This window comes from Fulmarus glacialis, unplaced genomic scaffold (genome assembly GCF_000690835.1).
Source record: "Fulmarus glacialis isolate BGI_N327 unplaced genomic scaffold, ASM69083v1 scaffold35990, whole genome shotgun sequence".
In the NCBI taxonomy this organism is placed as follows: Eukaryota; Metazoa; Chordata; class Aves; order Procellariiformes; family Procellariidae; genus Fulmarus; species Fulmarus glacialis.
The window spans coordinates 21,253-32,752 of NW_009188904.1; the positions used below are offsets into that span (position 1 = coordinate 21,253).

The 11,500-nt window shown below is 38.8% G+C and overlaps 1 protein-coding gene across 1 annotated transcript in view; it reads right to left on the minus strand.

Moving 5' to 3' along the window:
• Positions 1-275: 275 nt before the first annotated feature.
• LOC104078611 (FH1/FH2 domain-containing protein 3-like) overlaps positions 276-11,500 on the minus strand; it is a gene marked incomplete at its 5' end in the record, with an annotated part of 15,905 nt that continues 4,680 nt past the window's right edge. The window contains 3 exons of the mRNA XM_009580311.1: positions 276-628; positions 2,971-3,114; positions 9,780-9,874. Of these exons, the coding sequence (XP_009578606.1) occupies positions 386-628; positions 2,971-3,114; positions 9,780-9,874 (482 nt within the window). The remainder of the gene's footprint in view (positions 629-2,970; positions 3,115-9,779; positions 9,875-11,500) is intronic.

The window sequence follows — 11,500 nt, forward strand, 5'->3', positions numbered from 1 at the left end:
AATAAGACTGCACTAATGTGACTATGCCCTTGTTACAATCTTCTATAATGTCCCTATATTGAATATAAAATCTGTCAATGGATGAGATTAACCTTGGTTAGTTCCCATATCAAATGCTCTACATCATGTGGTTTGAGTCCATTTACTTAGGGTAGATGGTGCCAAAGAACTTAACTATGTAGATAAATCAAGTCACCTACAAATCCATTTCTTTCTGTTGTTGGTGGTGCTTTTTGCTTTAACTTTAAATATGCTTTTTTTTTCTTTTTTTAATTCAATGGAAAGAGGGAAAAAAGAAAACAAAAGTCTGGCAGATTAATAAAGTGCAATGAACATAACAGAAAGTAATAGGGGAGAAGAAAGGAGTATTCCCCAGCTCATGCACTTACCTCTCACTGAGATCTTCAACGCGCTGTCCATGGCCTAGCATGAAGCTAGGGTTCGACTGACTGCATGGACTCGCAGGGGCCGATAAAGTGCTTTTGACGTTCTGTACCGAGTGCCTGCGGCTCCGTCGGCGCTCTAACCCCCTCCGCTCACTAGCACCAAGACTGGCCCTTCTCCGGTCCTTGCGCCCACTGGGAGGGGGGTCAGCACTCTCATCTCCATCCTCATGTCTCAGTGTCATCTGAGAAAGAAAGGAAGAAAGGCGAGGCTTCTGACACAGTTCCTTTAGGTACCACAGGTCTTCTAACCTAGGCTTTAAAAATTAACTGATCTCAACATGATTAACTCCTATAGCGTCACCATTTCTACTCCTGTTAAGTTGCTGTCTATCCATTAGTTGAGTGTAGCAGCTCTAATAATGGAATTATATACTGATGCCTTGTATAGAACACTACAGGATATGTAACAACACATTTATGTATCTCCCAGTTTGTTTGGTTTTTTTTATGTAGGATTTTTTTTTTCAAGGAGATTGAGCAGCGTCAGACACCTAGCTCTCTTTATTTCCTTCCAAAATACTTAGGTGAAGTCTTGGCTTTAGTGAAATCAACAGAAAAAACTCTCATGCATTGACTGATTGAACATTTCCTCATGTTCAGACATGACACTTGCAATGATCGAGTGGAAGTTACCGACTACTACTTTAGAAACTATTTTAGAATAGTGCCATTATTTCTTCCCAGCCAAGGAAGAGATCAGCAGATGTATATGTAACTTAATTCCTCTTAAAAATCTCCATTTTTACAGATCCCCCTGCAAAGTAAACAAAGGAAAAATACCTAACAAACAAAACTATTTCTGTGAACTGGTACCACAACGGATTAAAAGAAAAAAACGCAGACCACACATCTCCTCTAAGCCTCCCAATTTTTAGGTTAGCATAATTACTTTCACGTATGCCTTTCAGTGGAAAATTCAGTATTTCCTGCCAGTTCAGAAGCACTGTCAATACAGAGGAACATATGTATAATAACAGAAAAGAATGATGCTGAGAATAGCATGGCCACAATGACATTTGACAGAAACTTCTGACACAGGTTGGGAGCTCATCAATTGGAAATAGTAGAGGAGTAAAATACGGGTGCAACACCTAGTATCTTGAACTACAGCATGCCGTTGACATGCCAATGTGACGTACCTCTAACAGAAACAAAGCAAATGCTACCTTAGGTTATGTAAGGAGAGATATTGCTGGCAGAAACAACAAAGTTACTGGTGGATCTCATCTGAAATGCAGCATAACATTTAAGTAATCTTCATACGAGAAAGATCCATTCAAATAGGCAGAGGTACAGAAGAGGGCGATGTGGCTGATCAGAAGAATGCATATCTTCTTGTTTCTATTTGTCTTGTTATTCTGATAATTCTTACCAGAAGTGACTTTAACAAAACAAAGACAGGGGGAAGTGTGATATCTCTGCTGAGGGTGTAAAATCTATTTCATTGGGGAAGAGGAGATTTTTCAGATAAAGAACAACATTGGCAGAAAAAAGAAAGAACGTGCATAGGCGTGTCTAAATTTAGTCTGGTCATCAAGAGAAAGCTGGTACCCAGCTAAGCCAACTGCTAATTTTGCAATCAAGTCTTTCAGTAGGCACAGCATGCGCAAAAAAAATCTGCTTTTAAGATTAATGATCATCTTTTAAAAAGGATTTTATGAGCTGATGCCTCTGACAATAGAAAAAGAAAGAACATGGAGCCCTCTCATTCTCACGTTCCTATTTTGGCCTGACTCTTCCTGCAAACTGCTGGATATAAAACTTAACTCTGCTAAAGTTAGTGAAGTGATATGGGTGTAGAGTTGATGAAGAAAATGGAGAATCAAATCTACCAAATCCGTTGGTGGACTTAGACGGAGACAAAGCCATTTCATTTCATCACACCAGAACATGAATTCACATTTACATTACATTAACCTAAACCTCCCTGCTCCAACACTTCCTGAAGTCTGGAAAGAGGCTAATTATTAAGAAACTGGCTATCCTACCCTTACATGTAAATACTTCGGAACTAGTTATTTTATACCTAGGTGGTGAATGTGGAGTCACTCATCATTCCATTGCTGCAAACTGTATAGGATCTGGTCCAGTGTAAACTCGTAAACAAGGACTTGCGGGGTATTCAGCTGCAGAACAAGTGGTATTTGTGAAGCTGAGCTCAGCCGAACCTTTTTCATGAGCTGAATATTTTGCATACAGAAGGAACTTCTACTTACTTCAGGATGTGTAACTAGGAGGCTGAGAAAGTTTTAATTGCAGGCAGAACTGCCTCTAAGGAGGCTAGTAAATGTGCTGTTGCCTTGGAGTATGCCCCAGCTTTAGTATGAAATGCATTTGCATTAAATACAGCTATGTACTGTAGCAGGTCACATATACAAATGTGTATAATACTTCTAGCAACCAGATGTTTTTCTTTTAAAATAAAATAGATCACCAAATTTCACCTAGGTTACATTCCCCCCTCCTCTTGGCTTTGAAGTTTGCACAAGCTGTAAGATGCATAAAACAGGGCATGTTATGTTACCTCATAAATGTTAAATTGCTCAACTAAGTCCAAGTCTGTTCCTTTCTTGTTCAAGTGTCTCTGTGAAATAGCTTCAATGCCTAGCTCTTCCAGACAGTCCACCACGTCGTAGAAAGAGTCTTGATCTGGCAACCCCGACAGCGTCTAAGAATCAAAGGAAAAACATTTAAATCTGTTTGTTTTGAAAAGAATTAAACAAAGGTTTTTAAAAGCGGGTGGCAAGTGGCGCTATGTATGATTTCAATAAAGTAAAACCCATGATGTGGGATTAGAGACACCGCTAGAAAATAAAAAAGTGGCACAGCTTTTAACAAACAACTCTGTGCACTATGTAGAAAAATGAATAATTGGCAAAACAAATCAATGTTGTTATTTCATACAAAAAAGTATGGAAAATGTGGGTCTTTAAAATACACAGTTGGATTCTTCCTGGTTTCACTGAAGTACAGATTTAAAGAACAGAGAATATTAAAGCATCAAACAGAGGGATAAAAGCAAAGAGAGAGAAAAAAATGGTTTAGCTAAAAACAGTGAAGCTGATTTCCTACTGATTCCTGTAAGTTTGGCCTTAAGAAGAAAAAGTCCAATGCACAGCTGTGTGATGTCAGGACAGCAGGAAATATCCTGCACCATGTGCCTACTGTCCTCCACACCTGCAGCAGAGGTCATCCTCCCAACGCACAAATTGTTTTATATCACAGAGATATTGACTCCTTTCCTCCCTTCCTCCCTTTCAACTTGAAAAGTCTTATTAAAGGTACACTGACTTCTTAAGTCCTACAGAATGTTGAAAGAGTTACTAATTCCTGATTATGGGGTAATAACTTACCAGTGACACTGGAGAGGAGCTTTTGCACACTAGAAAATAAAGAATGCCAATAATAACAGCTATTGAAAATGAACTGTTTGAGTTCAGAGCTTTCTATGGCACCTGCTCTATGTTTAAGAGACAGCACTTTTCTTTCCATAGTCATTTCCCATTTTTTTGGTGAATTCAGAAAACTGAGAAAAGGAAGGTTGTCTTCTGCAGTATACCATGTATACCATAGTATGCCATTGCAGTGTATGTAGCAAGAGGGATTGAATCAAGCCACTCACAGCTTTACTGCAGTGATGTGTGGGAAGAGGACATGGGCACTGGACAACTTTGTTCAGAGCACAAGTGAGCTTCATCCACCAGAATCCTGCAGACATTTACAAAGACAACAGAAAACACTACTGTTCTGGTTTGCCATTGATTTCTACTCAGCTTGTGCTGATTTTTTACTGCTCTTTATGCATGATGCAGAAAAATGAGTCTAATTCTGCTCATGTTGAGCAGAAACTATGGAACATAGTGTGCAACCTACTTGCAGAGCAACATATACTTCATCACAATAATCAGTCTATCCAGAGCCGCTTCTGCAAAATACGGGAGAGTGCACACTGGAAGCAACACAGTTATTCTGGATTAGCTCACCAGAGAGATGCTTATTCTCAAGTAGTTACCCCTCTCCTATTTAATTAGCTAAATAATTTATCTATACTCCTAGTAGATGAAAGAAAGAGCAAGAGATAGAGACAGAACACCAGGCCGTCTCCAGCAAGAGGTTCATCTTCTCATGCCTGGGATCGGATGAATTGTGCTCTGAGAATACTGGTTTTCTGGAGCCCGGCTTTTCGAAAGTGGCTCTGAGCAGCAGAGTGCAGAAAAGAGCAGCCACTCTGGGCTGCCTCTCCTTACCAAGAAGCTCTACACTCAGAAAAATTGGTCTGGATTACGTGAATAATAACAGACAGCTGACATAACAACAGATAGCTGACATACCCTGCCCTGTTAAAGCACCTCTTTCCTGTGAAATGAGGCACTGGAAAATGTGCATCACCAAGCTACTTTTTAATTTTTCTTTTTTTTTTAAACTAAACACGACACAGCAACATCTTCTTCTTCAGTCATTACAGGACTATTATCTGATGTCTGGTGAGGTCCACCGCAACAGGAATGCTGAGCACAAACACTAATGAAGTGTTAGGGTTATACGTTCAGGCTCTAATGAAGAATTTGTCTCTGTCCAGGACAGTATTTAAGCCTGTTTAAAACCCACCGAAGACCATGGAACTAAATTTTCCTGAACAATGCTGAAAATAGATACCATGTGCATTTTCTTCTTTCCTAAACTGACGCCTAGCACTGAGTAGAAATCTGAGGATTCAGCAGATGAAGCTATCACACTGTAAAGTCAATGTAGCTTTAACATGGATATGGAAATACTATAACAGAAAATGATGTCTATCAGGTTTGGTCTTACTTATGAAAGAAGTAGGCAGCATCTATGATGCCCTGAGTGTCTTCGGGCACAATAAGATGTGATGTCTTACATGCAAAAGGGTGGATCAACTGCACAGATCTTCTGAGCATTTACTTCTTAAAATGTCAGGAAATGGTCTTAATGTTGATACGCAGATCACCTGCCTTCAAGTATAGCTTTTTTAAAATCTGAGGTCAGGCAGGCTGTAGACAAGGAAAACAGCAGCATAAGGTAGTACTTACTGGCAACCCTGCTTTTGTCAGCAGCCTTTTATTGGTTAATATAATTTTAAATCATGCAGCAGTGGAAAACCAATTTTCACTGCATGCTAGCGGCCAGAACTTGGAAACTGAACTCCCAAGTATAGAAATCAAATATTTTTCCTTTGCACGGTTTGTCATTAAACTCACAGATCCATTTTCGGAGCCTAATGCATATCAAATTCAATTTCTAACATTATAAAAAGGGATGTAAAAGGGCACCCACCGGTGTCACAACAAGGTCAGTTCAATCTAGCTCAGGAGAAAGATTTTTGCAGTAACTAACACAAAGGACATGAAGTGCTTGCATAAATGACTGATTAATTCTGGCTTGTGATATTAGAAAACAAGAGTGGGCCCGCATTTTCCTAGTGGCTTTATAAAGGAAACAAAAGCTGCAACCAGCAGAGCAAAGGTCATAAATTAGACAGGTCCTTCCAAGGTCCTTGCTCCTTCCCGAGTACCTGGTTAAGTTCAAAATGATACTCTCATATCAAATATACATACAAGTCCCAAATATTTCCTTCTGCTCTGAAGAGTGAACCTTACAAAATGAAAACCTGTCTAGAGAATTAAAATTTAGCCACTTGGAGAAGCATGTTTAAACGATACTCTATGGTTTGCTTGCCGCTTAGCAAACCTTACCGCTAGCCTAGACCAAAACTGGGATTTCAAATCTGAAACTCTTCAGAACTCAGGTGTACAAAGGAAGCATGAATATGAATGTCAAGACTCATTCTTATGACTCTATCCAGTTTTGGTTTGAGGAAACATTCCTGAACTAAAATTTTTTTGTGTTTGTTGTGTGATTTTCCAAGCTACTTTCCCAAGCCATTGCTGGAAAGCCCTTTGCAGCTTTGAGTTCTTCCCTCTCAAGCAGCTGCTTTTGGAATGGTGAATTAAATTAAAACCAAAACCCCAGCCTGAGAGTTTTGAGCTTGATATATCTTCTTAACAACATTTTAACCAAAGCCTAAACAATACGTTTTATTTACCGCTAACTGTAACGGTCCTAATGGAAAGAAAGGCAAGAAAACTAATGAAGTTGTATTGGGGGTTGAAAAAAAAAAAAGAAGAGTTTTATGGAAGTGTAACAGCCAAATGTTTTCCTAGATGATAAAACCTATTAGACAACATACTCAACTGGTATTAGGACAATATTCTTATCACTACATATCCTCAGTTACGTTTCTGAACAAAACCTGACATAAATCAGTGCTAGGCTATGCCTGGCTTCAGATTGAAAGGCTCTCTTTATTTGCAGTTTTTAAAATGTGCAGCCCTGGATGATATTAGCTAGTAAAACTAATAAGTATGGTGCCTTTTGTCATTTACAAAACAATCACAATATGAAGCAGTGGTGCAGAGAGGATACAGACAACAGAAAGTCCATTCGATGTGCAACGTTTTACAGGCAAGTCCAAGTAACATAAGAGTACTGCTCTGGTTACTAAACATCCAACAGACTGGGCTTCACTGCAGGGCCCAGGCACTATATAGAGAGACATTAGCTAAATCTTGCATGCTACAGAGAAAAGCACTACATGGTAAATAAATACGCTTAAGGGCATTAGCCCAGTTTTCAATTGCTTTAGGATAGGAAGAAGCATCTCTCATGTATGTATTTTCCCAGGAATGACAGCTTCTTCTAAAACATGTGGTGTGGCCAATGTCAGACACAGGACGCGACATGATCGTTGTTTCAGTGCGGCAGTTGCGATGTTCTTAAGGCAGGTCACTGAAAAACAACATGCCAGCTGCTGTTTTAACACCACGCTGGCCTGAAACAGCACTTTTTCAACTACAGCTGATGGACCACTTGTGGGTGGTACTCTAAGCTCCCACTAGTAACCACTGGCCTGGAAGCTGGTGCTTAAATTCCAGTCTTATATTGGACCTGCTAAAAAACATTCAGTGCTTAATCTGACTATACCAAAATGTATTCATTTTTATATACCTCAATTATTTTATCTACCTTTTTTTTAAAAAAAAGAAGTATTGTATGATATGAGAGAACAAGCAATATTAAATACAGGTAAGAAAAAAATCAACAGTAATCTTACAACTACAAAGCTTCCAGTGTAATCTCAATAATGAAGAGGTTTTATAGCAAGTACATATCAAGTGAATTGAATGTAACATAGAATTTTTTTTCCACATTTGATAAGTGGGTTTTTTTTTTTTACATAAAGGAAACACAAAGGCTTTAATCTATCCGGACCTCAGTAACAAAAATGAAGAAAGTAGAGATTAGAATAAGATCTAACAGATCATAGGAACTAACCAAAGGAAGATAACAAAGGTTACACTGGAACTATACATAAACGGAAGTATCTGAATTGGGATCAATCTCATTTAAGAGATTCATTAATGCCTAAATCCCCCCAAATTAAGAGAGGGTTAATGAAATGTTAGGGTAAGTAAATTGGTTAAGCATCAACAAAAGAGAGGAAGAGGATAAAAGGATTGGAACAATTCCTATGTCTGCGCAGATGTGTTTTCTGCTCTTGAGCAGGAAGGAAAACAATCTGTAAATGTATATATGGAGAAAGAAAAAGGAGTAGAAGTATGCTTCCTTAAGACAAATCCCTCACGAGGACCTGCCTGCACTGAAAACTTTGACATTTCCTTGCTTAGAGAAGTCAAAACCATCTGAGCCTTCTTTGAGTTCTCTGCGGGGTCAAAAAATTACAACTGTGACATGCTGCTTGCTGTTTTCTCTATAATCATGAAAAAAATCCCATTAAAAACATCATAAAGCTGTCCATAAGCCAGATCATAATTATAAGTGTGGCATTGTGGGATTCCTCTCTCCTTGATCTTCATAACTGCCTTGCTCCTTTGACTGCGAGATGCCTTTTTTTTTGTGTGTGTGTTCTTAAAGAACTACCTCCTCCTAAAAATAGCTTTAAATGTAGTGAAAAACTCAGACTAAAGGAATCAACTACAGGATAATAGAAGAGTTAACATAGAGCAAAATTTTTGAAGAAGTCAAACACCAGGTGGATCACAACTGCACAAATGATGAAGAGAATTATCTCAGAAAGAGGAATCGGTACGTGAAACAACGAGCTGTAAAACCCAGACGTCAAAAACTAGTCGCCTCGGCTTTAATAGCAGCTATAGACAGAAGCATATAAAGCTGGCGATGCCTTTCAGAAAGAGTACATCAGTGAGATAAGGTGGTCTTTTAAAGTCAAGAGGATCCTTACTACCATGTAAGCAGGAGCAAGGACGGCTCTAAGTAAAAGTAAGTAAAAGTACAGTAACATCAGTGATGTCACCAGAAGAAGTTAGTCCCTCTGAGGCATCTTTGCTGGACAGTATCTGCCATTAAGAAATTATTTCATCAGAAAAATACCAAAGCAACCCATGGCCCCAACCATGTAGCCATGAGCACAATAAGCTGGCAGCTTAATTTATGACCTCCACTGACAAACTCAGGAGCTTTAAATGAATATAATGAATAATAATAATATTATTCCATAATACTCTGGCCTATTAAGTATAATCATAAAACACAAGGTTATTTTGATTTGCTAGTAGTATATTGATCTTCTGTGCTCTTTAAAAAATCAATTTTTAATTTTAGTCACCCTAAGATTTGTTTAGGACTAGACGCTAATTTTTAAGGAATTTACACTAATAAATTTCTAACTTTTACGGGCCTTTCACTTTCTCCCTCCACATAGTACAAGTGAGTACTTTGGAAAACATTTGATTTTACTGCAAAACTACTACTTGTAATACAGGACACCAGAAAATACAAAGAAAGAAGAAAAAATGTAACCTTTTTTTTTTTAAGCAGAAACACTCTTACTAGCACTCAGACCTGTTAAATTCATCATATTTGGTCTGCAGTAAAAAAAAAATTTAAACAATCTGAACTAGAAAATTGTGCACAATGCAAGCCTTTGTGAGCATGTGATGCTTTCACCAGCACTTGCTTTCTTTCTCCCCTTGGATAATGTGTTGAGTTAGTTTGTTGAGTTCTGTTTTGCACTGCGTTGTCAGCGTTGGGAGAGGAGCCATGTCATAACATGTTTCCGCACAGCATCTAGCAAAATAGCGATTCTGCTCCGAGCTGCTGCCTCTGGGTGACTGCAACACAAGTAACAAGAGTGTACTGATTGATTACAGCTTGTCCTGCAATTTCTCCGGGACAGGTCTCCTTTGTCGTATATTCTCAACAGGGAAGATCATCATACAATTGAAAATACTAACATTATCTCCACCAGTTATGCCAACAAAGTAAACAAACCTTGTTAACCAAGGTCATTGCGTAAACCAGTAGTTCGGTATCAACCCCATCCTTCTCCTCCAGGATCTCCATGATGTTGGACCACGGCTTGGCTCCTAGACGAAAAGCACAGACCATTGGTGACAGTGATCAAAATGGAAAGCTATAGCATCGACATTTGTCCAAGAGGTAGCACAAGGTGGAATGATATGACCAGGTGGAAGATCAAGCGGAAAGACACTTATCTCCAGCTTCCTCTACAGTCTCCTCTGCTTCACAGAGAGTGAAGTTAATATAGTCAGTGAAAGCTGTGGTGCATCCTAATGCAAGGATCTAAAATATGCCAGATGGGCTTTCCCCAGAGGTACCAATTTCTCTCCCTTGATGACAAAGGAAGTTTTGTTAGCCCAGTTTGATTCACAGTGACCTTCTAAAATCAAGCGGGAAGAATTTTACCCCACCTATCATAGGTTCACATTGGCTTAGATAAATCTTCAACAAAAATCTATATGCTACTCTCTCAGTGCATTTGATGCTTACATTCCTACTGATATTACTGAGTTACGCTGTATTAAGGTAAGTCCTGCTAATAAAACAGTGCAGCAGAGAAACATAGTTTTCTCAAATTACAGGCCGTGTGTCTTGGATGAAAGAAATGATCAATGAGGGGAAAAGATTTTTGCTGTGGTTCTTATTAAAATAAGAACCCCCTCCACAGAACTTTCAGATACATTTCTCTCATTTTTCCACTAAGTAAGGTCAAAATTTGTGCTTCTAGTTACGACGTAGTTGCTTGACTTGCATGTTGATCTGCATTTGCACGATTATCTGATGCCAAAACCCAAGTGGCTTAGTGAGTTACTGTGCCAAAAACGTCAGACAGGCAATGCCAGCCATTCTCAAGGTAACCTCTTGTGTGGAAGCTACCTTGTCAAACCATCACATATTTCATTTGGCTAAAAGGCAGATGGTTGCATTTGCTAAGAAAAAAACCACATAACTTTTATCTAGGAAACTGGCATAAATAATGAAAGACCGTAATTTAGTGTTTTGTTTGGAGTAAAGTTAAAGGTGAGGAGGACAAAGCAGATACTCAATTCAACTACACCAGCATAACTGCAAGAGTCTTTGAATTTCAGAGGGAAAAATGCAGAGTATTCCAACAGCCCACATCCCCTAAACACTATAGGGATGACGATAGTTCGAGTATAACCAGGCAGTAAAATGCAGATGTTTCATCACCACAACCTCTTTTTGACTGATCAGTGACTCCGATGTTAAAACTCTGCATTACTCTCACAGTGATAACGGCCTTTGTTTATTCATGCTGATATTATATATATATCCTGCTACACAGACATCAAATCTCTGCTAACCAAGGATCTCCGTTTTCAAGGTGATGGCAGTGCACTGTGTGGAAAAACCTGTCTATTAATGAACATGCAGACGACCATATTTCTCCTGTTTTCCCTTCTCTTTGAGACGTTCTCTGATCTTTACTTCTGAATAATAAATCAGAGCTTCCTTATCTTGAGCAAAATCAAAGAAGGGGAGGATTCACTCTCAGCTCTCCAAATGTATTTATGTGCATTACTAATTAAATACTAACTGAAAAACATGGCTGTAATGAAAATACACTAGACACCTCGTTACCAGATTCTCTATATACCAGACATTTTGTGCAGTACATGTTTGAAAGACATGTGGAACAAATTCACTCGGCTCACAAATGATATATGATC